Raw genomic sequence first — 27,856 nt, forward strand, 5'->3', positions numbered from 1 at the left:
CCCAGGCCAGTGCCCAAGGCTAAGGGGGCACAGGGAGGACATGGGGCCCACGTCACAGGGCTCCTGTAAGGCTCCACTGGGACTCCTGCCACACGAGGAGTAGACAGCCCCCGAGGACCAGACCCCGGTGCCCCTGGGCCCCTGTGAAACAGGCCGGGTGCCTCATGGGCAGCCCATTGGCTCCCAAACACCCTGTTGTTCCAAGCAGGAGCCACAGGACTTGCTCAGCAGGCTGAGCCAACCCTCCTCCCTCCCTCTCCCCTCTCATTCCCCCCAGAGCCCCTCCCACCACGGTCCTGCTCAGACCTTCCCAGAAATGCAAGCACAGCCAGCTGGCGAAAAAACACACCCAGATGCACAGAACATACACGCAAAGTGCTGTTGTTTTAACGCAAGAAAGGGCTTTTATTGTTTTTAACTCACTTCCTGAGAAGTTAATTTTTAAAACACTCTTATGGAGTTTATTCATCACTTGTGCTACATTCAAAAATGATGCCAACCCAAACCCACGGCGGTGGGGTCAGCACGCCATCCAGGCTGTGACCTGGCCAACGAAGCCAGGCTCACCTTGGAGCTCTGCGAGGGCAAGTCCGATGGACGTCGCCCCTTGAGACCCCACCCGCCAGGCCCCAGCGCAGAGATGCTCAAAAAAAGCGTGCGGGTCGGTGACCGGCCTCCCATGAACTCTATGAAAGTGTTCTTAAAAACAGTAACGAACTGTTTCCTTAAGCCCTGGTTACAATGCCTGTGGGGGGAGCCAGGGAGGAACGTGGACCCAGTGACAACGGGCCACATGCTGCTCATAGTCTTAAACAGACATAGAAACTATATTACAGAGGCATGTGCCAGTGCAAGACATGCGAGTGTGCTGTGCAGCAGATGGGCACGCACATGCGTGTGCGGAGGCGCGACAGACACCCACAGGCACGGAGATGTGCAGGGGACCCTCCTCGGGCCCAGCCTCCCTTTCCTTCTCGGCACAAGTCCTCTTGTGAGATGAAACCCATGCCGGCCACTGTCACCCCTTGTTTGGCCCATGTTTTCAGGGGAGGTATCTGAGTCCTGCTTTGCTTTCCTTTGGAGGTCAATCTCTTGAGCATTTGGTTAGCGCACACCAAGCCATCAAGTAGTCCCACAGATACCAGTATATCTGCCCCAGCCTGGCCAAGACAACACACACACACTCCAGCCCTCCAGCTCGGGGCAGGCTGGATGGCGACTGTCCCGGGGTGAGGCAGTGGCGGAAGGCCTGCCTCTCCATGGCCGCCTGCCAGCATGCACGCCCCACCAAGGCCCCACTCTAGGGTGGCCTTCACCGTGGGCAGTTTGTCCTTCATCGTAGGAATGTGAGGACAGCTTCTGGGCCCAGATGGGGAAGCCGGTTCCAGGATTGGAGATTGGGTTCCAGTTACTTCAGCATCTGCAAGGCCACGGCCCTGTGAGTCCAGGGCTCTCAGGCCATGTTGGCCCCTGGTGTCTCTTCTGCAGCTATGGCTCTGAGGAGCCACAGAGGGAGTGATGCGGGCAGGGAAGACGTGGTGTTCCTGGCTCAGGTCTCTGCTCAGAGTTTAATTCAGCCCTTTCTCTGGCTAGTGCTGGGTGTGAAACACAATCCAGCAAGGTCAGTTCAGCTCACCTGGCTGCACATAAGGGTGGGGTGCACTAGGAACCGCCCAAAGCTTTGGAGAGGTCATTTGCTGTTCCCAAGCAGGTCTTTGTATCCCCTTGCCCCCATGTTAAAAACAAAAGCAAAAGACAACAAAACGAGAATCGGAATTCTCCAATTCTCCCTGCCCCAGTGAGGCCCTGGAACACCCATCAAGGATTCAGAGACTCCATACCAGTGTTCTCAGCAGACTCGAGCTCTGGCAGCATCCCCCCGCAGTGGCAGGGTACACCCCTCCATGTGCGTGGCAGCTGAGCCCGGCCTGCCCAGCCCCAGCAGGAGGTCTCCGCAGTGGTGGTAAGCCAGGCCTCCTCCTGCCATCTTGGTTTCTTGCCTCCTGCCTCTGGGCCTTGCCGACGAGCCATGGGTTCCATGGGGAGAGCCAAGACTAGGAGAAAGGCTCGAGGGAGCCCTGCCCACCAAACCCCAGGTGACACACATTCCAATCCTGTCTTGGACACGCGCAGAGGTCATGCAGCATGACGGGGGGAGGGGAGCCAGGAGAGGGTCCACAGTCCCCAGCCCCCTGCCCGCAGGGGCGGCTGTCGGCATGAGTGCAGGGGCCTTTGGAGGCGCAGGATGAGCGTGCTGCTGGGTGGCCCTGGGCGCATGCAGGGGCTCAGGACGCAGCCTCATCTTCTTGGACACCAGGGAGCTCCGGGCTCTTGATGCCTTCACCACACCCGTTTTTCCTGTTCAGGGGATCCAAGGGGCAAAGGGACCTCAGGGGTCAGAACATACACTCAGAAAGGACACTCTCCCGCACACTCACAGGCATCCCAAGCTCACCTTCCTGCAGCGTGGCCCCTTGCTGGTCTCCCTACCCCAAATCTTGGCTTATAACACTCCATGGCTCCCTACTGCCCAGAGATGAAGTCTGGAGCCTCACACGATCTGACTGGGCCAGTGGTCGGCAAACTCATTAATCAACAGAGCCAAATATCAACAGTACAATGATTGAAATTTCTATTGAGAGCCAAATTTTTTAAACTTAAACTTCTTCTAACGCCACTTCTTCAAAATAGACTCGCCCAGGCCGTGGTATTTTGTGGAAGAGCCACACTCAAGGGGCCAAAGAGCCACATGTGGCTCGCGAGCCGCAGTTTGCCGACCACGGGACTAGGCTGACCTCCCTGTGCCCTCACAGGCCTTCCATGTTGGCCTAGATCAGCCCCCACAGTCCTGAATAGAGGGGCTTTGGTTTTACATTTTCTTTGTCTTGTGCACAGGTAGAGTAACCCGTCAATCTTGGGATGATGTCACACGTTCAACAGGTTCCAGTATCTGATTTCCCCTCTAAGACCTTTTTTTTTAAATGACCAATGAACTGGTTTGATATCTTAAAAAAGGATCAATCCCATTTAACTTGACTGTAGTGCTTCAACAATTATCCCAAAGCATGCAAAACAGAGACAATCAAGGACAAATTTGGGACTCTATTATGATGTGAAACCTGCTTTTCAAAATTAAACTTGAGTCACAGAATTATAGAATTTTATAGCTGTAAAGTATTAGGCCCAATACTTAACAAAGGGAACTGGCCTGGGACTGGCCTGTCTCCCCATTAACATGTCTATAAAAGGACAATGATTCCCTTCCTCACTTGCAGTCCAGCCCTGTGCCAGGCATAGACTAGGTGGGTACAGGATGTCTTTAGCCCAGTGGTTGGCAAACTGCGGCTCGCGAGCCACATGCGGCTCTTTGGCCCCTTGAGTGTGGCTCTTTCACAAAATACCACGGCCTGGGCGAGTCTATTTTGAAGAAGTGGCGTTAGAAGAAGTTTAAGTTTAAAAAATTTGGCCCTCAAAAGAAATTTCATTCGTTGTACTGTTGATATTTGGCTCTGTTGACTAAGGAGTTTGCCAACCACTGCTTTAGCCTGTGACTGGCCTGTCCCACCACTAGGGGTCGCTGAGTCACAGGCACTGAGCTAGGGTGACCAAATGTCCAGGTTTGCAGACATGGCTTTGACTATGCATGTAGTCCTGGCATAGTTAGTAATAGCTTCCTCTCTCACCCTCAGAAGTGGCTGCATTGGATGCTAAGTATGTGATCCCCTGCACTAAGCCCAATTCCATCCCCGAGGCCTGCAGACCTAGAGGAGCCAGGGAAGCCCCTTCCCAGCCCTGGCCAACTTACTTAAGAGACAAAGGAATGGGAAATTCAGTGATATCGAGGCCTCTCCCAGACTCTACCCCTCACTCCTCACTGACCAGAAAGTTTGTCAAGAGGAGGAAAAGAGGTTGGTATATGGACATCCTTGAGGGCAAGCAACCTCTGGCAGGGAGCAGACACCAGCTTGTCCATGATGAGGGGACCCGGCACTTCTAAAGGGCCCACTCATGAGAGGGCGGCCTCACAAAGAGTCCTTGTCTGGGCCCCTAGACAGCACAAGTGAACAGACTCCTTCCTGAGAGGCCGAGGTACCTGGACTGTGTCTGACTCCCTCTCTGGGGAACACGCCTTCCCCACACAGCAGGCTGGAGACACAGTTCCTCCTCCCTGCAGCTCCCTTCCCAGGCCAGAGGGAGGCACCCATGTCCCAAAGCCAAATGCGGGCCCAGAACCCTCGCCTGGCTTTCTGTCTGCAGGTCTGTGCGCAAACTCCTTGTTGGCATCCCCAACTGACTTTTATTTCATTTTAGTGGAAGAAGATGGACAAGCTGAAGACCAGGCTCTCAGAGTTTTGAGGAACTGCTTTTCTGACTTCTAGCAGGTGGTGACTGCACATGCCTGGTTCACAGGAGGGAGCCTTCAGCAAAGGAGGGTTCCTCTTCCTTGGCCCGGGCAGCTGGCCTGTCCATGCTCACTTGCTGAACAAGCGTTTCCAGAGCGCTGACCAGGCACACGGCCTCAGCAATGGCTGGAGATAGCATGGGCCACTCAGGAAAGCAGCCAGCACTGCCCCATGCCGGGAAGTCGGCAGGAGCGCTCTCCCTCCACAGCTGAGCCACCCTTCTATGAGAAGCAGACATGAGGCCTTGCTGCAAACTCTACCATGGGCTGAGGAAAGAGGTGCAAACAGGGCGTCTCCGAGGTCCAGCTGAGTCTCCCTCTGAGGAGACAGAGGGAAGCTAGGTAGACAGGGACCAGGACCAGGACCAGGACAGGGAGGGGGAAGCAGAACCGGGGAACCCAGCCAGGCAGAGTTACGAAGACAGCCCAGCTGGGTGGGAAAGAAGGGCACATGTGGGAGACATGTATAGATATTACTAAGACAGGCAGCTTGCAAATAACCAATCACAATGCAGCAAGGCGTACAACTAATCCCAAGAATATTACTAAGGCAGAAGTCTTTGAAAGAGCCAATCAGAAGCTAGCAAGCATTATACAAAAGAGCGTGCACTTCTCTCTCTTGTTCTCCAACGTGCTAGGTTCCTGGCTCCTGTGGCATAAGCCACCTGGGACTCTACACATGGGACTAATAGACTTTAATCAGCTTGGATGCTGAACTAAACCTCACTGCTACATGGAGTGGAAGCTCTGGACACTGGCCTGCTTTTGGAACCCCAGCTGTACGTTTTCCAGCACTGGCTTCTCTCAATAAACTTTGCTTCCACTAACCACGTTTGCCTGCGAATCCATTCTTCAGTTTTGTGAGACAACAAACTCGGACTCAAACCCCACATTTTGGTTTGAGCTCAGCCTGCACAGCCCAGTGACAGTGAGAGTGGGAGGATGTGCCCCCATCCCGCCCCACCCCAGGGAGTGCCCTGCAGGTCTCAGCCCACCGGTACTTACAACAGTAAGTTTCCTGGAACAGACATGGATCGCTCTTCCTTCCGTGCTTGGGGCTCAAAGGGGTTCCCAAAGGAACGCTTTCTCAGCATAGACTTAACCAGGATCTAGGGAGGGCACGTCAGTCAGCATGAGGGACACAGGCTCCCAACCACCAGACCCACTGGCAGCCTCTGCGCGGACTCCCTGGGGGGCAGCAGCTAGTGGGCCGTGCTGAGGCTCCCTTTCAGTGGGCAGAGAAAGGAAGAGTATTCCAGCAGAGGGAAGGATAAGGGCATGGAGGATGATGGTTGAGGGTGAATTCCGGGAATTGGCAGGAACCCGGTGCAACTGGTGCCTGGGGGGCTCAGAGGCCAGAAGAATACCTTGAGGGGCCTGGGATGCCAAGCTGAAAGTGGGGCTTTATCCTGAGGGCATGGGAAATGCCTTCGAGCTGAGGCGGGAAGATGGAGTGAGGAGTGCTAGTGCCGGACAGCGCAGAGGAAGCTGTGCAGCGGCCTGAGGGACATGCCAGGAGAGACTGCTGCACCCTGGCTCTCGGACTCTGTCCCTCCTCCTACAACAAGGACAGTTCCAGGAAAGCCAGCAGAACAGTGGCCTCTGGCCTAGCATCGGGCTGGCCCACCAGGCGTCCTTCTAAACCCCCACAGGGCCCAGCAGAGAGCTAGTCTCAGGCGATGGCCACGCCCTCCTCCCAGGACAAGGAGCCTTCTGCCCCTCACCCTCTTACCACTGTGGTCCAGCTGGGGATGAGCTTGACTGAGTTCTTCACCTCCTCCTCGGTCACCTCCACCACGCTGCAGTGCTCCTCCTCTGAGGGAAGGGGCTCCTCCCCATTCTTGGTCACCCACGGGTGCAACTGCGAAGTCGGGAGGGCAGGGAGGGTCAGGGACACACGCACAGACACCCAGTGAGCAAAGGCCCGTGGGCATGCCAACAATAGCCTTGAGGGAGCCCAATGCCCACCAACCCACAAGGCCTGGGGTAGGGCTCTCCACAGGAGAAACTGAGGCCTATGGCTCCCCCACCTTGATGTCTGGCACCCCAATTCTCCTTTCGGGATTCTTGTCTAGCATCTTCAGGATCAGGTCCTTGAGCTCCTCACTGACCTTTGGCCTAAAGAGAGGAAGGAAGGAGATGAGGGGGAGATGGCTGATGAGGATCCTATCCTTCCCACCTCTCCCTCCCCATCCTGCTTCAGGGGTTCCCTGATTAGCACCCCAGGGCAGAGACACACCCAACCCTCATTGCTCAGACAGCAGGGGGGCACCCCCAGGGATGCCCCTGGAATAATGTGAAAAGAGTCACTTTATAGGACACCAGGACACCTTTACTGCCACTCACCATCTTAGCCCCACCTCCACCTGGGAGGTGGCAGGAAAGATTCTCACATGATAGAGGAGACTGAGGCCCAGAGAGGTGAGCGGGTTAGCACATGGCTGCGCAGCAGAGTGAGGGCAGGGAGGAGGGACTCAGGGGACGGGGGACCAGGACCATCTCTGCCCAAACTCTGGGCTTCTTTGCTACCATTCTTGGGGAGCCCATCCCTACAAGCCTGCAGAGAGGGAAGCCACTCTTGGGACTGCTGGCCCTGGTGCCCTCTGCTGTCCTAGGTACTGAATCCTGGCTGGGAGAATGCTGGCCTGGCAGGGGTGCTGCAGGAGCAGAGGCCCAGGAGACAGGCAATGGCAGGGAAGGGTGGGAATCCAGCTGCCTGGTGCTGCAGGGCAAGGAGGCTGTGTGGTGGCAGGACCCAGACATCCTGAAATGCTAGGGCCAGGGCGTGGCCTCTTCTTGTGAGCTTTGGGAAGCCTTGCAAAAAGCTGAAGATATGGTGAGATTTATTGTGCTTTATCAGGGTCAACCTGGCCTGACTGTGGTGACTGGACTGGATGGAGGCTGACAGCAGGGAGACCTAGGCAGGCACCCAGGTGGCAATGCAGCCAACAGATGATAAGAGGTGGACTTTTGAGGGCTTGGGGACCAGACAGGCAGTGGACACGGGAGAGCAGAGGTCACTGAGGAAAACCCTAGGTTGGCTTGTGACCTGCCTTGGGCACTTTGGGCAGATGGCAGAAGTGCCCTGAAGACTGCGGAGCCTTGGTAGCCAACGTCATTATCGGAAGAACCGTGGATGAGCGGGGCGGCCTCTCTATACAGTCCCTCTGGGCTCAGAAACCTCAGTCACATAGGGAGGGAGAGAGGAGGGACTGGCTTCAAATCCCAGGCCCACTGATAACTTTCCCTCAGGACTCCACTTTTCCATCTGTGAAACGGGGCAGCACATTGGCATCTGAAACCCCTGTCCACCTGTGGGGGGCGGTGGAGGTTCCCCATGGGTCCAGGGTCTGATTGGGGGTGGTGCCCTGGCCCACCTGGAGGCCTTCTGTGAAGGAGCAGTGTGAATGTGTGACATGGTCACCCTGCCCCACTCCCAGCCTCAGAGCTCCATCTGCACAGAGACCCATCCAACTAGATGTCTCAGAGGCCCTGAGCCAGTCCCTCCTCTATCTGCTCAGGGTTCTCCCAGGAACAGCACCCCCACCTCCAGATCTGCAGGCGGGGGTGGGGCCTTCGAAGGGCAAAAGCTCTGCTAAAGACCCACTTCCCTGGGGGTGGGCAGGAGCCCCTGTGGCGGACTACTCACTCCTCAGGAAACACCACGTCCTCGTTCTTGATCTTCCTGTGTAGGGCCAGGATGTAGTCATCGATGAACGGGCACTGCGGGTGAAGAAGCAGACGAAGGATGTAGGCCCAGAGCCTTAACTCGTGCTGGAGACCGGCCCTATCTCTCTAGGACCCCATTAGTCGGGAGGAACCTCGTCTACTTGTCCAGGGCCTGGCACACAGCAGGTGCTCAACAAACACTGACTGACCAAATCAGTCATTGAGGAGACCCTGAGGCAGGGTGTACCCACCGGCATTACAGAGCCTGCAGGGCGGCCTCCACTCCCAGGCCTGGGATCTGGGAACATGCTCACTGAGGTTCCCTCCTGCACCTCAGTGTGGTAACTGGAGGGGGAGCACCTGGGGACAGGGATCTCGGCCAAGTCAGTGTCGGGTGTCCCCAAGGCCCAGCCTGGCCCAGAGCAGGAGTCAAAACCGATTGGTTGAATGACTGACTGAGTGAATGTGTGTAAATGAATGGCATCAAGGGACAGGACACAGAGCACTCGGCTGGAGCGGTGGCGACTCCACCATCCGTACCTGCCTTCGGGATGTCTGCCGTCCCAGGACGCCTTCACATGAATCCCCTCCCAAGGGAATAAGAGAAAAACAGAAAAAGCCTCTTTTCCCACCGTCTTCTCTGAGGCAAGTGGCCTCTTTCAAATGTCACGTCACTTTAGAACTCAGAGGAAGGGCCTGCTCCTGTCAGCCATCCTGGTTCAGCTGGGCCCAGCCCATGGCGCCGGCCCACCCAGCACTCACCTTCCCATAGACAAAGCAGTACAGCGTGACCCCAGTGGCCCACACATCCAAGGCCTAGAAAGAAAACAGCTCCCATCAGTCCCCCCCAAATGGACCAACACCCCTTGCCTACCAGTTCCAGGGGGCTGTGGGAGAGGGTGTGCAGGGAACCTCCTTCCTCAGTCATGTATTCACTCAGCAGACACTCCCAGGCCCTGGCTCCATGCCCGACTCTGTGCTGAGCACTGGGACACGGGGTGACCAGAACAGGGCCCCTGCCCTTCAGGGATTCCCAGTTTCTTTGGAACAGGCCCAAACTAGATACATTTTCAACTCAACAGGTGCAAACCTCTTTTACCTATAGGTCACATTTGCTGTACCCATCACACAGATGCGGCCGGAAACGATGGTGTACTGAACTTACACGTGCTAAACCAGCTCATCATCCTTCGTCCTAGTGATCCACTGGAGAAGCCACCATATACCTTCTTTCGGACCCCAGAAACAGCCCTGCCCACGCCGAGGCCTAGTTCATAACTCCCCTCAGGCCCCCCACGCTCTGGTTCTAGCATGTGCTCTCTGTTTCCCTTTCTGGAACCTCACCTCCTCTCCTGGTATCTGCTTTATCTCGTATGGGAGTATATTCTCAAATCTCTACCTACATATTCTCGCTACAGATGCCTCATCTGAATCCAATCCAGGAACACAAACAAACGCAAACTGACATCATTCTACAAAGTAACAGGCCTGTTCTCTTCAAAATGTCAAGGTCAGGGAAGAGAGAGAAGCCAAGCTCTTCCAGATGTAAGGACACCAGAGATGTGACAAGTGGATTATGTGATGGGCTCTGGATCCGGTCCTGAACCAGAACAAGACAGGGCTCTGAGGACGGTATCAGGACAAGTGGTGAAATCTGAACAAGGCTGATTAGATAGCAATCTTTCATCAGTGATACATTTCCTAATTTGATCACTGTACTGAGGTTACATAAGAGAATGTCCTTGTTCTTAAAAAAATATTTGCTGAGGTATTTAATGATAAAGGAGGAAGACGTCTCCAACTTAACTCTCCAGTGGTTCAGAAGAATGTCATACGCTTACACATAACTATAGGGAGAGTGGTGAAAAGGCATATAGGGCAAAATGTCAGTAATTGGTGAATCTGAGTAAAAAATTACATATATATATATATGTAAATTACATACATATATATATATATATATATATGTATATTTGGTATTATTCTTGTAACTTTTTTCAGTATATTTGGAATTATATCAAAATTGAAAATTAGCCCAGCTGGCATGGCTCAGTGGATTGAGCGTCATCCATGCCAAGAGGTTGCTGGTTTGATTCCCAGTCAGGGCACATGCCCGGGTTGCGGGCTCGATCCCCAGTTGGGGGCACGCAGGAGGCAGCTGATTGATGTTCCTATCTTGTTCCTATCTCCTCTCCCTCTCCCTTCCTCTCTCTGTAAAACAAATCAATAAAAACATATTTTTAAAAAATTGAAAATTAAAAATTAAAGAAGAATCTCTATCTACACCCCTGACCTCTCTCTTGAGCTCCACACCCACATCCCACACAGGCATCCAAAAGCCTCCTTGGCAGGATGTGGGGGGGGGGGGGCGGGGGGCAGCCAGCATTCCACAGTGATAACGGGCATGTGCGGGGGACACAAGGAACTGCAGCCCCAGCTCAGAAAGCTTTGCCACTGTCTCTCACTCAGGAGAAAACCTGAACTTCCAGGCCTTAGCACTGCCCAAGCCCCACCGTGCCCCAAGCCTGTGTCCCCATGTTCTCTGGGCCTCACCTCCTCCTCAAATCCTCCCCATTCTTCAAAGCCTAGTTCAAACCCTGCCACCTCCAGAAGGGCAGAGAGCTGGGCTGTCTGGGCTCTGTCTGCTCCACAGCCCCGTCCAGAACTCAGCACAGAGCAGCTGGCAGAGGCACCTTGGGGACATTTTGCTGGAACATGAGAGGAGGCCAAAGTCGGACTCTAGGAAGAGGTATTTATGAAGAGGTATTTATGAAGGAAGGGACTGCGTTCGGTGTTCTCCCCGAGATACAGGACCCTGGCATCCTCAGCTTGGAAATGAGGCCTCACTGCAAGCTACCCCACCCCTTCACCTGAACCCCAACCCAGCCCAGGCCCTGGGAGCCACCTTCCCACTGAAGCTCTGGCCGGTATCGGAGATGGCCTCGGGGGCCATGAACGCCGGGGTGCCGGCCGTGCTGGACAGCTGGGCGTCGTTCCCCTCAAACTGGTTGCTGACGCCGAAGTCAGCGATCTTCACATGCCCGTCGTCCCCCAGGAGCAGGTTGGATGGCTTGATGTCCCTGTGGACGATCTTCTGGCAGTGCACTGCAGAGAGAGGCAGCTGGAGTGCCGGCCGGGCCCGCGGCCCAGGCCCGTGGCCCACAACCCGCCGCCCGGCCGGGGAAGCCTGTCTCAAGCCAGCTGAGAAGGCGCCCACACACACTTCTCTCAGGAGGACCCCAGAAGAGGACTCCAGGGCCCTCTGCTCTGCTCTGCAGGGAATGCATTGAGGCCAAGTCAGGCAGTACAGACCCAGGACTGGACTCTTAGGGGCCTTGGGACTCCAAGTCCAGTGCTCTCTCCATGGCAATCAAGGCAGGTCAGAGGAAACTGGGGGAGGGGAGTTCATGGGCCATCTCTGGCTCTCCCAGAGATGACATGGGTACTGTCTGCAGGCCCAAAGCCTATCAGTCTTTCCCAGTCCCATCCCCCACCCAGACGGTCAGAGATGCTCCCTCCTTGGACTCGGGGTGGGATTGCAGGGCATCCTGCAGAGGCACTGCCTGAGCCCTATGGACTCTGGGCTGAAGGAGATCCAGGGAAGGGGGCATCCCAGGCCTTGGGCCTGCAGGAGTGCACATGGCTGGGTAAGAGTCAGCCTTCGCTAGTGGGCTGGGAACTCATCCTGCTTCTTGGGCACAGCACTGCTGGGAAGAGACAGGCAGCTCAGGCTGGGAGAAGGCACTGACCCCGCCCCACTGCCATGCACTGTAGGCTCCCTCCTCAGCAAACACTTTTTCCCGGACAGACAGACCCAGGATGTTGGAAAGGAGGAAAAATGGAAAGGGAAACAGGAGAGGGGAGCGGAGGAGGGGAGGAAGGCTAGGAGCCAAGGGACTATAACAACAACAAAACCAATGGTCCTACAGTGATGGTACCAGATGAGCACAGGGATGTGACACATACCTATCCGTCTCAAGAGGCTGTGTATTTGACCATGGAAAGTGTCTCAAATTCTTCTCTCAAACCCTGGCCTCCCCCCTGAACGCCAGGCTCTCTGTCCACATGGATATCCAGTAGACATCTCAATCTTTCTCAAGAAGATGTCTAATCCAGAACTCCATTTCTCTGTCAGGAATCCCCACCACCATCACCACCAAACAAAACAGGGCCAAGGGTGAGAGGCGGCCAGCTGGTCGCCTCTAGTCTTTTCCTTTCCGTTAACAGTGTATTACCCATTGCTGTTAACAGAGGTCGCTCTCTCAGACCCCACAGCCAACTCATCAGCAAGTCCCATGGACCCAACTCTAAGATCTATTCCAGATCCAGCTGCTCTCATAGCTGCATCACCGAATGTGCTCCATCTATAAGCACCAGGCTGGATGCTCCCACCAGAGCCTTCCTGGGCTGCCTCAAGTCTGCCTTCAAGGGACCAGAATCACGAGGCAGTCCTCAGCACCCCAAGGCTCCGTTCACCTGCCTGTCCAGCCCCTGGTGCTCACTCGTCCACCCAGGAAGCCCTTCACCTTGATTAGCTGGGTATTGATGAGGCTTTGCCCAAAAGTCAGATGGGATTAGCTTGTTTTTTTGTTTGTTTGTTTTGGGGGGGTTGTTGGGGGGAAAAGAGGTGGAAGATAGATCCTCAACTGAGAAGAAAGTCCAGGATAGGAAAGGGATGGAGGCCAAGCTGCTGCACCCATCAATGACCACACCCAGAGTAAAAATGCCCCCTGCCTATACCTCAAGACCCTTGCTAGGGACTTTCTGCAAAGCCTTCCTCTCTCGGTGCCTCAGTTTCCCCATATGTATGAAGAGAATATTAATCTGGGGGCATTAGAGTGGGCCCAAATGCAATAAAGACAGTCCTGGTTCCTGTCACCTCTGCTGGGCCCTCACACTGTTCCCCCAGGGCAAGAATATGCTCCTGACAAACCAAGCTAAGATCTTAGAGAGACAGGCCCCACTCCTGCTCCCCAAACCAGGCCAGAAGCCCAGGTGTCTGGGGGCCCTCTCCAGGACTGGTGCTGGCCACCCCACCTCCTTCGTGTCTCCTCCCCACTGCCACAGCCCTAATCCAGGACTCACCATCTGTCACTTGGCTGTGGAAACAGCCTCATCCCTAACCAGCTGGCCGCCTCTCACCCTTTAGCCAGCCACCACACAGGTGCTGGACAGAGCTTTCTAAGGTGTAACCCTATCACACCTCTCTGCTACTCAAAGCCTCCAAGTTACAACACGACAGAATGAAGTCATGAACGTCCTCTGTGGAGGCATTCTCAGCCCTCATGCCTTAACCAGACTGAACTTCCTCCCATTCTCAGAGTCCACATCCACCCCCTCTGTGCCTCTGCCCACCCAGTTCTCTCTGCCTGCTGTATTTCTCCCACCCATCCCGCAAGCCTGGCCAACGAACTCCTATTCATCTTCAGGACCCTGGTCCCAAGTGGCATCCTCCAGGAAGCCTCCCTTGGCCCTCAGTGCTCTGACAGCCCCCGTGCCTCCCCAGCTTTGGCAGGCACTGCACTATATCAGCTGCCTGCTTAGATTCCTGTTCCTGTAACTAGGCCATGAGATCCCTGAGTTCACATCTCAAGGTCTTTGTCAACTCCCTGCCCCCAGCTATCACTCAGTAGGTACTCATAAGTGAGTGAATAAATAGGAATAAAGGGACTTGGAGATAGAGGCTAAGATAACATCCTCCTTCCTGAGCTCTTGTCCCTTAGGGCCCCTCACAATAAACCCACACTACCACCACCCACAGGCTCCATGACAGACAGGCTCGGAGCGGCTGGACGTACATCTCTTCCTTCCCACACCTCTTGAGGCCCTGCAGAGAGGCTGAGCGTGGCTAAGAACTCAGCAGGGGAGAGATGCAGACAGAACACCCACGGCGCAGAATGACTTGATGATGACCAGGCATCAGGAAGGACCTGGCGCAAGCCACATGAAGTCTGGCGCCACCCCTCTAGCCTTTAAGGAGGTTTAGGCCCCGCCCCCAGGTCCAGGGCCCCACCCCCAACTGAAGCTGATTGGCAGATCAGCACTGACTGACAACACCTGCTCAGAGCCTTCTCAGCCTGGGCTCCGCCCCCTCCGGTGTCTCCCACCCCTGTCCCCTGTCCCCTGTCCCCTGTCCCCAGTCCTGGGCAGCAGGCAGGCTGCCCCTCACTCACAGTACTCAAGGCCCAGGATGATGTCCCTCAGGTAGAGGCGAGCTTGTTCCTCCGGGAAGGGCTTGTCGCAGGGCACCTCCATGACCGGCCTGTGGAGGGCGGGGCGAGGGGTGTTGAGCTGAATCAGGTTGAGTAGAGACAGACAGCAGGTGAAGGGGAACAGGGGCGGTGACCTTCAGGCCACTTGAGACCTCCCAGGAGCCCTCTATCCTCAAATGGGTCCCCAGAACCTAAGATATTAGCTTTTTCCTCCCATATGTGATAAAAATTTAAAAATACACGGACACAAATATCCCTTCATGATCACTGTAATTTCAAATTAGCTTTATCTTAATTTCTGATTGGCAATATTCCTTCTTCTAAGTACTGTATTATCTATAATCAAACAGTTGTAAAGATGCCATATAGAGCAATCTTTTTCAAACTGTAGGTCTAGACCCAACAATACAGAGTAATGAAATCAATTTAGTGGGTGACTACCCCAAGCTGAACCCTGACACTGCCTTTTTCCTAAGGAAGAGAATATATCCGAGTATATCATGTGTAATAAGGATAGGCGCTGTTTTGTAAAACTTTGGTTTCAGTTACAGATATAAATGGCAATGTGAAACATATTTCTCCCTTTGAATGGAGGTCAAAAACATTTGAAAGGCCCTGGGCGAGCAGCTCAGTTGGTTAGAGTGCTGTCCCGATACACCAAGGTGGCAGGTTTGATCCCCGGGCAGGGCACATACAAGAATCAACCAATGAATGCATAAATAAGTGGAACGACAAATCGATGTCTCTCTCTCAAATCAATAAATTACAAAAACACACACATTTGAAAGCCCCCGAGTCTTAAAGGGACACCACTGCCTGTCTCCTCCCCAAATAGGTCTTTAGGAGTCCCCCAGCAGAGCGAAAAGTTATAGCCTGGATTCAAGGCCTCAGGAATTAGGGCTTCCAGTCCACCCAGGCCCATGGCCACTATTCCATGGCTGCTGCTTTGCAAATATCCTGAGGCCAAATAAGGCAGACATGAGTTAGATCCCTGGGTTTCATCAGTGACTTGCTGTGTGATGCTGGGCAAGCCACTTACCCGCTCTGAACCTCAGCTTCCCCTCTTGTAAATGGGAGTGAATGGAGTCCCACCCACCCAACTCACACACTTATCAAGCCGAAGGAACTGTTTGCAATTTGAATATAGGTAAGAGAGGTAAGAGTTGAGTCCCTTCTCTACACTTTTGCTTGAGAAACACTCCATTCTACTCCTCTTCCATCAAAATCTTCTTCCTGTTCTTCCAGGCCTGGTTCAAAACCCACCCCTCTTCCAGAGGCCTCCCTGACTATTCTGGCCTCACTGACCTCTTGGTCTCTCATCGCCCCCCCCCCTGCCCCCGCCCCTCAGCCCAGGGCTTCCCAAAGCAGGGCCTGGGCCTCTGCCTTCTCCCAGAGCAGCTGACCCTAGGACTAGGGACACAGGAAGGGAAAGGAAGGCCTGGGTGAGACTTGACCTGCCTGATTGGAATGGGGAACTCACCCCTTTCTCAGGAGGTCAAACACTGAAAGAAAAGAAAAGAGAAGAAGGTAAGCTGCAGCCAGGCCGGCAGAGCAAGTGATGCCAAGGCCCCTCCCTGTTCTGGAGGGTGGGAGAGGGGGCAGGCAACCAGGCATACTTGAGGGAGGGACAGGACAGGGGTCCCATGGTATCAGAGGAGGTAAATGGGTAAGAGTGGGGTCTACTATGGACCTGCCTCATCTGATACAGCATGGACCCCTTTTACGGGGCAAGGGTGGGGTAACTGAGGCTCAGAAGGGGCAGAAATGTTCATAAAGGTCATAACAGATAGGCTGGTAGGAGAGGGAGTGGAGATTAAAGCCTGGGCCTCTCATTTGTAAGCCAGTGTTCATTCCTTCTGCCCCTTTTCCTGTGGCCTCTAGAGCCCAACCATGAACCAGGCACCAGGAACTTAATTTAACAACATTAGCATTAATGGCGAGTATGTCCTCTTGCATGTAATTACTCATTCACTCCTCACATCAACCCTATGAGGTAGATACCATTATTACCCCCATTTTACAGGTGAGGAAACTGAGGCACAGAGCTATTAGACAGGGTCTGGGAACCCACATCAGGGAGCCTGCCTCTTGTGTCTACTTGACCCATTGTCTCTCTGACCAGCAGAGTGGGGACTTGGAAATGTCTGTTGGACTCTAACTGGATATTCTGAGCCTGGTTCAGCAGGGCTGGGCAAGGGGATCCAGGGCCGGAGAGTGTGCATTTCCTCCCTGGCCCCCTGAAGGCCATTTTCTCCCTGAGGAGCCCTTGGACCGACCCCAGGTAAGCTGCTTTGGGAATGAGTTGGGTCACTCACCCAAATAGAGATTGTCCTCAGCTGGGTCATCCAGGACCTGGTCAGAGGGAGCAGACATGGGGGTAGGGCTTGAGGAGGCATGGGGTGGAAGTGCCAAGCCTCCTTGTCCTCCCCAGCTCCAGCGCCCCCAGTATACTTTGCAGCTATCCACCGACAGATGAGACCTCAGGAATCACTGACGCTCACCCTCGGTGAGACCTCGAGAACATCCCAGACCAGCCTGAACTGACCCCTGAAGCCTCCCTGCAGTCCCTGTCCCAAGTCTGGCTGTGTGCTTGGAGGCCTCAGCCACTTCTGTCTCTCGGCAGGATCCCTGGGTCTGCGCTGTACAGGACTCGGCACAGGTACCCACCCGTTCACCACCACCTCCTACCTCGATCAGCTTCACCACATTCACGTGGTCCAGCTTCTTCAGGATGGCGATCTCCTGGTACACCCGTTCCAGGGGCAGCAGCTGCTTGGCTGGTCCTCCCTGGGCAGCCTGGGACCCTCTCGGGGGAGGGCGACCTGTGGCCAGGAAGAGGAGGCAAGCCCCTGCTGCAGGAGTCTGGGCCTCACTGTGGCCCCGCAACCAGCCTCAAGCAAAAACTTGCAAGACTATGGTCTTGTCGCCAAACCACCAAGCACATGCCTGCCACCAGGCCTTTGCTCATGCTGTCCCCCCTCCACTCCCAGTCCTACCAAAAACTAGCTAGGGACTGAGTCTCCTCCTCCTCTGTCACCCCCTGCCCCCCCCCCGCCCCGGCTAGGGGCCCCCAAGCACAGGACCCAATAAGATACATACGTGGAAAGCCATACTGCTTCAGTAACTTCTTTTTGGAAAGAACTTTCATTGCCTAAGGAGGGAGGGGCAGGCATGTCACTGTGTGCAGCCACCAGGGGGCAGTCCAGGCTGGTCACATGTGGCACCTGCCATGCCACTGAGGGTGTGGCTGGGAGTGGTTAAGCCGGGTGAGGAGGTGGCCACATCTGAGTCTAGACCTTACCCCTCTTCTCCAAAATTCCTTTCTGGAGCTCTCCCCGCAGAGGCATCAGCCTCTGAATGCATATTACCAGGGTCAAGAAGGTCACTTCCTTTGCATGCCCCTAGGGACAGGGAGTTCACTCCCTTCAGAGACAGTGTGGTCCTCCGGCACAGCTACTGTCCACCCCCCAGGTTCCTAGGGCCGGGCTTAGGCAACACCTCCCTCCTGTCCCTAGACTCACATAGTGCCTGTCTTCACTTTCGTTATAGGCCAGCCTCACCACACCGTAGGCACCCTGCAAATAGGCACAGGTCAGCGCCGCCTGGGCAGACACCCTCCCCCAGGGCTAGTTCAGGCTAAGGGGAGCCTGAACAGCGCTGGCCCCCTCCTCCCGCATCCCATCTCCACTCCCGCCACCAACGGGCTTGAATTTCAGACAGAGAGGGGGATCCTATGCCTTGGTAACTGCCCCTGCCTGGCTCAATGCCACTCCATGCCTCCCCCAGTCCCTCCCAGTCTTCCATCAAAGCTCTGGGGGAGCCCTGGCCAGTGTGGCTCAGTTGGTTGAGCATCATCTCATGTACCGAGAGGTCGCCAGTTTGATTCCCGGTCAGAGCATATGCCCAGGTTACAGGCTCAATCCCTGGTAGGGGGCATGCAGGAGGTAGCCAATCAATGTTTTTTTTCTCTCTCTCCCTCTCTTTCTAAAAAAATCAATAAAAACATATTTTTTTAAAAAACAACAACAAACACAACTCTGGGGAGTCAGGAATCAGGACTCATCTCCCATCTGCCCCACCCACACCAGTCATTTCCTACAAGAGACAAAATTTTCCTCACTCCCAGGCCTGGGCCTTCCTGTCTCTGCCTCACATTCCCAGGAGAAGGGACTGCACCGAGCAGAGCATCCTGACAGCTTGCCTTCGCAAAATCCCGAACTAAATTCCCACTGATCCTGGCCAGCCCCAGTCCTACCTTGCCAATCTCACTCTGCAGCTTGTACTGGTTCAACTGCACACAGTCCTGGGGGATTGGGGGGAGAAGAAGCATCAGGTAAAGCTTGATCAAGAGGCAGCATTGTTCTCACCTCGGGATCCTGTTCAGGGATCAATCCTGGCCCCAGACAACCTTACTCCCAGACCCAGAGGTTTTCAGCAACCTTTCAAGTTGGGATGAAGGAAACTTGGTGGTGACAATACCACCGACAGTGACAAGAAGCCTCATGAATGGGGAGCCATGGCTAAGGAAAAATGCACTGATTCCTGCCTGGCAGCTGAGGTCTGGGAGACCCAAGTCTGTAAGAAAGCCATGAGCAAGCATTTCCAGAGGCGCTGAATGTGAGGTCTAGATTGCACGAACAAGGATGAGAAGAGGGACAAGAGACCGGAGCCCTCGCTCAGGCATAAAAGGCTCAGCCTCTGAAGGATATAGATTGCTCCGTACTCAGGTTCACGTTCAGACCTAAGTGGCAAGGACAGAGCCAGGGGGAGCCCAGAGGCTGGCAGCATGCTGGCAGCTTCTGAGTCAGAGTAGACTCGAGGAGGCAGGATTCAAGGTGGGGTTCAAGCTGGGTAAGTCTTGGGGTGGGAGGACACTGTGTCTGTCCTCAAATCTCTAAGAGGACTTCTTGGGGGACAAAGGCGGGTTTACTTCCAAAGCCTGGACTGGGGGGGCTGGGAATAGTGGGATGTATAGGATGCAGAGGTTGGGTCAGTTGGAGCTTCCCTGGGTGGGAAGAGGCCTTATTGTGAGGTAGTGAGCTCTTTAACTCTGAGGGTATGCAAACCAAAAGCTACCACAGGGATAGGAATAGAAAGGGTCTTCACGGAGGACTGCCGAAAAGCTCATGAGCACCCCCTAGCTCTGCCCCACCAACCTCTGCATCCGAGATGGCCACGTGGTGGGACTCGATGGTGGGCCTCCGCCAGGCCCGTGGGGAGATGTGGCTGGCAGGCCCTGTGGTGTAAGGCCCAGCCTGGGCCTCCAGGCAGCTTCCTGCTGGCCGCTCCTGCAGAGACAGCTTCCTAGTGGAGAGGCTGGGTCGGGGTAGGGGGAGTCCTGAAGCACTGCCGGGGATCATGGAGGCAGCTCTGGCCCGTGGTGGGGGTTCCACACCGTTCCTGGCAGGCCCGGGGCCACCATCTGCCTCCTCCAAGTGGGCCACATCGATGGCTGCCACTCGCTCCACCAACTCTGCCCGAGGATCCTGGCAGCAGACCGCTGGGCCCCCCTCCATTGCCACGGTCAAGGGGGTCCTCCGTGCAGCCTTATTGGGAACCTGAGAAATGAGGGCAGAAAAGGCTTCAATTCTGGCCATGGAGCAAGGAGGTCAGATTTCTAGGCCTTTCTTCCATTGTAGCCACAACCCTATGAGTCCCACCTCCATGCCTTTGCCTTGCCCATTCCCTCTGCCTGGGTTGCCAGTAGCCAAACTTGGACCTGTCCCTACTAACTGGAGGATTTCCAGGAACTCATCTGGCTCTGCTGCACATCAGCCCTCTAGGCCTCAGTATTCCCATCCGTAAAACAGGCATATTCATGTCTGCCTTGCTGGCTTCACAGGGAAGCAGGGAGAATCTGATGATCTGGAGTCAGAACAGACAGACACAGGCGGAACACTGGAGGCCCAGCAGCCTTGGGAGAAACAGAGTACAGGGTCAGTTGAGGCCAGCAACCAGCAGACAGCCCAGTGACTCACCAGCCTCACCCCTCGACAGTAGACAGTAGAGCTTTCCAAGGCTGCTGCCTGGAAGCTGAGCTGGGCGCTGGTAACGCAGAGGCCTCCCTGATGCTCCAGGCCCACTCACCTCCTCTGGGGAGGCCTCTTTGATATTCGAGCCCCTTCCCCCTACCCCTCTCACTGCTTCCAGGAAGATTTCCCTGGGGCTCCAGCCTCTCAGTTTCCTGCAGGGAGGCCTCTCCAGGGCCACAGGGCAAGTCTCCCATACTCCCTTCTCTGGCCCAGCAGAGCCTGCAGCCAGGACAGGGTCCATCAGGGGAGGGGCTGCTGCTTTGGTGGCTGTCAAGAGACTTCACTGTACTACAACGGCCTTCCTTATTTTTCCAGTTTATTTGTATGGCCACAATGTATGCCATCTGTTCAGGCTGAGATGCTCCCCCTGGCCTGGCCTTACACCATCCCTGGCCCTAGTGCAGTCTGAGCACCAAACCAGGCCAGAGGCCAAGAACCTGAACCCCGAATCAACCTCCAACCTCCAGCCCTAGCCCTTACCTTTGACAACAGCCCTGGCCTGAAGCTGGACCCCAAGCTGAACGCAGACACTCAGGCTGGGGCTCATTTCCTCCTCAGGCCAAGCAATGGCCCCACCCCAGCTCGATGCCCCACCCCTTTCCTGGGCCAAATGAGGCATCTTCTCAAGAATAGGAAGTGAGTGACCCCTGACCCTCTGCCCTTCCTGTCTGGTGGTAACTTCCTCCGACCCAGTATAGCAACTTGGAGAACACGGGTCTCTGTTTCACCCCCTCATTCTCCCGTCACCTTGCTTTGACAGCTGTCAAGGAGGCAGAGCTCACTGGAGTCCACTGGCCACAGAGGAGACCGGGCTGGCTTCCAGGCCCACTTGCCAAGCTCCTGTGGGGCTGTGGGCAGGCTCCTTCCTGACTCAGAGCCTCATTTTCCCCATCTGTACCAGGGATGCAGACCTTCCCTTCCCAGATTCCCTAGGGACACAGCAAGGCTTGGAAAAGGATCATGGGTAAGGGGGCATTCCAGACCCCTGTGCCTGGCACACAGTGTGGGATGAGTGGAAGCCTGGAAGTGGCGGAGCTGCGGTTGACATGCAGAAAGGAAGGGGGAAGGGAATCAGACTGGTAACAGGCAGAGAGGAGGCTGCACCTGGAGGAGTGAGCTTGTTGTGGGGGGAGAGGGGGAGGAGGGCACGAGGGTGTTGGTGAGGCTAGAGGCCCAGGTTTCCCTGGAGGAGATGAGAAAGGAGAAGAGCTGGAGCATCAGAGAGGCTCACTGGAAGAGCTGAGAAGGAATGAGTGAGTAGTCGGAACGTTTCACTCCCCTGGAGGAAGTGAAGGGGGCAGTGAATGGGGTTAAAGTATCAGGGAGGCTTTGGGAACCAGGCCCCTTACAGGAAGGAAGAAGCCAAAGTTGAAGGGAGCCCTCCAAGCCTGGCCCACCCATCCCCCTCCTCCCGGTTGGTGGCCCACCCTGGGACCTGCTGCCTGTCCCCCTCACTCTGCAGGCCCCTTTTCTCCCACCAGAATACAAACTCCATACGTTAAGGCTCTTGTCTGCCTTGTGTCCATAAAATCATGGGTGTCGGCAGCAGTGCCCGGCACAGAATAGGAGCTTGGTAAGTATTTGTTGAATGAATGAATGGTTGCCATAGTGATCATGACAGCTCTATCCCCATTAGATGGGAAAACAGCCTCAGAGAAGGGACCCCAACAAGCCTAAGGCCCCAGCCCACAGTAGGGAATGAATCAGTGTCAGGAGCTCCTGCCCTCTGGACCAGGGCAGGCACCATGGGACAGAGCCCCCACCCACAGAGAGTAAAGGTGGCCCTCGCCCATAAAATTTGCATGATTTTCCTGAGTGAGGCTGTTACCCCAGCCAGAGGCCATCCTGCGTTATCTCCCTTTCCCTTTTCTCAGAGACGGAAAGAGGCCAAGCAAGGGGCAGGGATGGCCCTGGGGTCACACAGCAAGTCAGGGCAGAGCCTTCTTGCTTCAGCCTGGGGCCTGTACCTGGTTTAGGCTTTGCACCTTCCTGGCTGCAAGCCCATGGGCAGGTGACTGCCCCATGCGCCTGGGTTTTCCTCATCTGCAGAATGGGGGGACTAGCAGTCTCCGCTCCCTGAGCCGGTGGTTGTGAGGAGTAAAGGAGTGAACGCCCATGCCGGGCTCAGAACGGGGCCTGCCACGAAGGAAGCCCCGTAAAAGTGAGTTGTTGTGCTGCTGCTGTTGTGATTGCCTGGCACACGCTGTCGCCCAGATGGATGCGCGGGCGGCACAAGGCGGCTGTGAGGGCTGACGTCAGGCCCTCCACCCTCCCTCCCGCCTGGATCAAATTCAGGTGACTAAGCATGTCTGTGCAGGAGGAGGCCCGGGAGGCCCCAGGTTCCTGCCTCGTGTCCAGGCGACAGGGCCTGGCGCCCCAGACTATGCATGTGAGAGCATGTGTCCACACGTGAGACAATGTGTACAAGCAGGGCTGTGGGCCTGGGGTGACAGCATGTGTCTGTGTGTATGTGGGGTGGGGACCCACACGTAGGCACACATTTGCGTGGAGACAGAAATCTATCAGTGCGGTCTATATGGGTGTGTACGTGTGACCACGTGCACTGTGGGGGCCATGGGAACCTGAACACAGGTCAAGTTTGAACTTCCCACACCATCACCTGATCACCATCCTGAGGCTGCCTGCTGGGCTGGGCTGTGTGTCTTGGGCAGGCCCCAGGTCTCTCTGGGGGCTCCCCTAAGGGGTCTTTCCAGGCCTGCCCCAACCTTAGGTCCTGATAGATGCTTTGTAGCAACTGATTCGGCAGATAACTAGGGACCACATGGGCAAATAGACAAACAAGAGTGGCTGGGACCCAGGCCCAGGACAGAGCAAGGACTCCTCTGGGCATGCGGAGCCTCCCGGGGTCCAGCCTAGGCCTGCAGCTGAGAATGGTCAGGCTCAGGCCTTCACGCACTGGGAAAAGCTACCCCAGTCCTGTCCTCACAGGCTGGGGCTGTGCTGTCTTAAGTCTCTGAGTGTGTTAGAGCCTCAGTTTCCTCATATGTGAATCAGATGGATGGCTACCATCCTGCCGATTCCCACAGCTATAAAAGGACATGGATGAGACTGGAAAATGAAGCAGTTTGTGCCCGGGCAATGTGGGACTGGGATGTGTTGTTGTCAGGAAGCCACCAAGCAAGAGCCTTGATGTACATAGTATAACCCCTTATCTGTCCCCTAGCTCTGGGAAGGCCTGGCCCATTGCCCCCATCAGGAAATGTCCCCCACCCCCCAGGTGTCTGGCTATTCCCAAGGGATGCAGACTCTGGCTCCAGATCCTGCTTGGCCAAACCTTTTCCTTAGGATGAGTCCCATCCGCCCGGGCCCCTGAGAGAAGGCCCAGAGCAGGACAGAGCAGGCAGCTCCTGCCCTCATCACTGTTAAGCAGCGCTGGCTGGGACGACTTCAGGAACAGTTAGGCCTCAGACTGAGTCCTGGAAGGCTGCTGTGAACGCCAGGGCCAGGTTGAGCAGGGGACCAGCTACGATCCAGACAGAGAGCACAGGGCCTTGACTGGCAGAGGGCTAGCCAGACAGGAAAGTTGTGAGGAGGCGGTCTAGCCATCCGGGCCAGACACAGAACATGGCCCTGACATCGTCCGTCCGAGCTGTGTTTATGCTCCTGACAAGTGTTTGGATGGCCCAAGCAATGGGTGCCCTTGGCGGCTCCCGTTCCCCGCCTCTGCCTGGGATGACTCATTACCCTTGAGGGAGGCCCGGGCGTCATCTGCTGCCAAGTCATGCTTGAGGATGCCTGCTGCGAGGACACCCCCTTCCACCATCCCCGGGAAGGCCCCAAGCACCCAGGTGGGCTCTGCCCGATTCTGCACAGCAACCCTCAGCGCAGCCTCAGTGCACTTGGCTGATGGTGTCCAGACCTCACCCTTTACCAGTGCACCTCCTCCAGTCCGGCTCTTCTCAACCAGCTGTCTCCTCCCCTCCAAGTTCCTGGGCGGCTCAGACTCAACAGGGCCCCGATTTAACTCAGCATGTCCCCCAAGTCTGCCCTTTCTCCTCTGTTCCCATCACAGTGATGGCACCATCATCCTCTCACTTCTCCCAGGCCAGGAACCTAGGAGCCTTCCTCATCACCCATCTTCTTCCTTTCGCCCAGCCTTGCTCTCCCCACCCCCATTTACTCTCCACTCTGGCTGCACCACACTACTCCCAGCTTCCTGAACGGCAGACTGGGCTCTGCTGCCAGGCCTTTGAACAAGCTGTGCCTTCTGCCAGGAGCACACCTCCCGCTCCTTTGTTGCTGGAGGACAACTCGGACATCTCCTCTGGGAGTCCTCCCTTCCAGATCTCCCCACTGCTGGGGGAGGTCACCAAGTTGATACTCTCTAAAAGCCCAGAGCCAGCCTCCACTTTCTTTCCCAACTGCTTCGGCCACACAGGTCTCCCCATTCTAGGTTCACATCCTGAGCGAACCCCATCCCATCCTCCACACCAGTTATTAGAGGGAACATTTCTATTATGCAAATACTAGTGGCCCAGTGCACAAATTCGTGCACATTGAAAGGAAATGAATTAAAGAAATATTTTAATATTGCCATTCACCCTTCCTCTATGTGTCAACCAAATTCACGATTGACAATGACAGATGGAAACACATGCATGCAATTGGTGCCAGCAAGAGTTTTATATATGTCACACATGCGCGAGTCAACTTAGCCTTTTACAGATATAGAACTTGCTTAATTAGACCTGCTTTCTGATTTGGCTAAACTTTTTCCAGCCCAGTGAAGCACCCCAACTTCTCTTTCAGGTAATTGTCTGCAACACAGCAGTAAATATCAGCACGAAACAGATTAATATTGTAGATCACGCAGGGAGAACAAAGGGTAAAATGTTTAACTGTAGCAGTGTTTGACTATATTCTGCGCAGTGAGAAAACCTGAAGTCATTTTCAAGGTCCACCATTTCTTACTTCTTTTCAGTCGGGTCAAGTTTCTAAGCTTTCTAAATCTCCATTTTCCAGCTAATGAAAAGAAAATAGGATTCCACCTAGTCTCCTATCTACCTACTCCAGGAGTTCTGTGAGGATCAAATGAGAGGAGGCACGGGAAAACACTTCACAGATATTTGGTTAAAGTGTAAAGTGTTTGCACCTGGTTATAAAGCAAGTCGTGTTCCTGGGCTGAAGAGCTGCAAGGAGGCTAGTTGTCGCTAGGGAGAGGAAGCCGGGCGTTGCTATGTGGCGTCATTACCCGGACAGAGGGAAGGCCACTTAGCATATTAGCCTTTTATATAGGTAGATGGTCACCGTTCTCCCAGACCAGGAACTTGGAATCTGGAAGACAGAAGGGCAGGAGACCTACCCTCAGACTGGGGGCTCAGAGGCTGGGGAGCAGCCAGGGACACAGACTCCTGGATGCAAATCCAGAGCCATTTATTCATGCAACCAATACTACTGAGCACCTGCTACACGTGCTGGGAAATAAAGCAGTGAACCAAAAAGATCAAGGCCCTGCTTCCATGCAGTTTCATTTCTACTGGGGGCAAGAAGAAACAAACAAGAAAGCCTGTAATTAACAGATGACACATCAAGTGGTACCTGCTATGGAGAAAAGTACAACCACGCAAGGGAAATCGAGTGAGGGGCTGGGCGTGTATTTATGCAGTGTGGTCATGAAAGGCCTTTCTGATGCACTATTTGAGCAGGATCTGAAGTAAGGGAACAAGCAGTGTGGACATCTTGGATGGGCATTTCAGGCAGAGGAACAGCAACTACACAGGCTGTGAAGTGGAACAGAGCTCACTGTCTGAGGAACAGCAAGGAGGCCAATGGGGCTGCAGGGGGGTGTTCCACATGTGAGAGGGGCCTGACAGCGATCAGTTACACCTAGGTGAGAAAGCCCTGTCATTCACGGTGCCTGGCCTCAGGATGGCTTCCTGGCAGAGGTGGCACTTAAGCTCTTTCATGAACACTGAGTAAGGATTTCAGAGGGGGCGAGGATGGAAGTTCACATTGTCCATGACAGAGAGCCATTTCCTGGCTGGGACTCAGGGACTGGCTTGCAGGAGGGGGAGAGGGGGGAAGACAGAAACCAGAAGGGCCTCAAAGGCCAGAGGAGGATTCTGAGCAGGGGAATGACTCAGTCCAATGAGCTTCAAAATGATACCTATGGCTGCTGTGGGACTGAGGGTGAGAGATCAAGGAGGAGGTAGGTGTCACTAGAGTCTGTGGACCTAGGACACGGCCTGGCACACAGTGGGTGCACAATCTTATGTGCTGAATGAAGGAGTGCGGGCTGTGGGGGAAGCCAGTGCATTTTCCCTGGGATCCTCAAGGACACAAGCTGTGTGCTCCTGCTGCACTCGCCTCGGCCCACTCGGCAGATAGACAACCCCCTATGCACGCACCGAGGTGCAGTCTTGGGACCTGGGACATAACTTTCTCTACACACCCCTGTACCCTCAGGACACACACACCCTCTCCACCCTCTCCGGAGAGGGGGATGCCAACGTCCCTGTAACCAGCCCTCACACACCACTTACCCCTGTAATGCACACCCCCCCACACACACAGAGGCACACTCGTGTCCACGTGACACACGCACACCCGCCTCCAAACACCACACACAGGTCCCCGCGCACGTGTACGCCCTCCGAGCCACCGGTTCTGTACCCGTCTGGCCCCCAGAAGCCGCAGCGCCCACCAGCACCGCCCTGCTCCATCCCCTTCCACCCCGCCCTAGCCCGGGGAGGACTGCGCAGCTAAGGCCACACTCCCCAACCGTCCCATTCAGCCCCCGTCCCCCACCCCCCAGCTCTTGAACGAAGAGTCAGGGGAGGGCCGTGTGGGAGGAGCGCTCCGCGCAGATCCACACGTGGGTGCACCCGTCCGCGCCCACCCCGCATAGACACGGTCTCCCACCAGGAACTGGGGCGGCGGTGGGTGGTACGCCGGGTGTGCACGCAGTCCGCAGACCTGAGCTGGGGAGAGGACGCAGATGGAGGGGCGCCCGCGTAGATGCGGTCCCGCTGCCAGCGCAACAGAAGCAGGTTCTGAGAGACACCGCGTAGACCCGACCGGCCCCACAGATATAAGCGGGAGGACCCCGCATGGTAGAGGTCCCGGCTGCCCTCGTAGACTCGGCCTCGCAGACCCCCCTCTCCCGTGCAGGCTCCCGTTCGTCCCCTCCCGCTCCCCGATCCAGGTCCCCTCCCGGCAGACCCCTACCTCCACGCCGGGCGACAGTCTCCGCGGCCCGGGGGGAGGCCAGGCTCGCTCCCGCGGCGCGCGCCCCACCCTGCCCGCCACGCCGGGGCCGGGATCGCCCAGCTCAGACCGCCGGCGCCGCGGCTCCAGGCAGCGTTCGCTACCCCGCCCACCGCCGCACCGGACCCACGCTCATTGGTCAGACCGCGCGGCCTCTCCGGCGCCGCCCAATCAGAGCCCGGGATATCCGCCCTGCTCCTGAAGGGGCGGGGCCGCGGCGGACCAGCGGCTCCCGAGGGGCCTTTACCCCCGCAGCGGGGCCGAGCCTTCGACGCCCCCGGCGCCCAGAAGCAGTCTAGCTGGAGTACCCCAAA

General features: G+C 55.6%; 1 protein-coding gene across 3 annotated transcripts; it reads right to left on the minus strand.

Moving 5' to 3' along the window:
* Window positions 1–379: 379 nt before the first annotated feature.
* On the minus strand, window positions 380–27,638 carry CAMKK1 (calcium/calmodulin dependent protein kinase kinase 1). 3 transcript variants are annotated; one of them, XM_080678614.1, is made up of 17 exons: window positions 27,504–27,602; window positions 25,429–25,610; window positions 19,440–19,841; window positions 18,539–18,586; window positions 17,805–17,858; window positions 17,383–17,434; window positions 16,972–17,105; window positions 16,599–16,635; window positions 15,764–15,785; window positions 14,245–14,333; window positions 10,977–11,176; window positions 8,834–8,887; window positions 8,052–8,125; window positions 6,433–6,520; window positions 6,135–6,263; window positions 5,408–5,511; window positions 380–2,358 (listed from the first exon to the last, which is right to left on the minus strand). In XM_080678614.1, exons 3-17 carry the CDS (start codon window positions 19,797–19,799, stop codon window positions 2,286–2,288), a joined length of 1,518 nt encoding a protein of 505 aa, XP_080534740.1. In that variant the 5' UTR covers window positions 19,800–19,841; window positions 25,429–25,610; window positions 27,504–27,602; the 3' UTR covers window positions 380–2,285. The 3 variants fall into 3 exon arrangements, with proteins under 3 accessions (XP_080534740.1, XP_080534742.1, XP_080534741.1); XM_080678616.1 differs by lacking the exon at window positions 25,429–25,610 and having other exon boundaries at window positions 27,504–27,638; XM_080678615.1 differs by lacking the exons at window positions 25,429–25,610; window positions 27,504–27,602 and adding an exon at window positions 20,017–20,197.
* Window positions 27,639–27,856: the final 218 nt, after the last annotated feature.

This window comes from Plecotus auritus (assembly GCF_963455305.1).
Source record: "Plecotus auritus genome assembly, chromosome: 7".
NCBI classification, from domain to species: Eukaryota; Metazoa; Chordata; class Mammalia; order Chiroptera; family Vespertilionidae; genus Plecotus; species Plecotus auritus.

Coding starts and splice junctions, on each gene's coding strand:
- CAMKK1 (XM_080678616.1), bottom strand. CDS start 19,799: ATGGAGGGGGGCCCAGCGGTCTGCTGCCAGGATCCTCGGGCAGAGTTG. Junction 17,859..18,538: donor TGCAGAGTGAGATTGGCAAG/GTAGGACTGGGG, acceptor GCCTATTTGCAG/GGTGCCTACGGTGTGGTGAG. Junction 17,435..17,804: donor AAAGTGAAGACAGGCACTAT/GTGAGTCTAGGG, acceptor CTCCCTCCTTAG/GCAATGAAAGTTCTTTCCAA.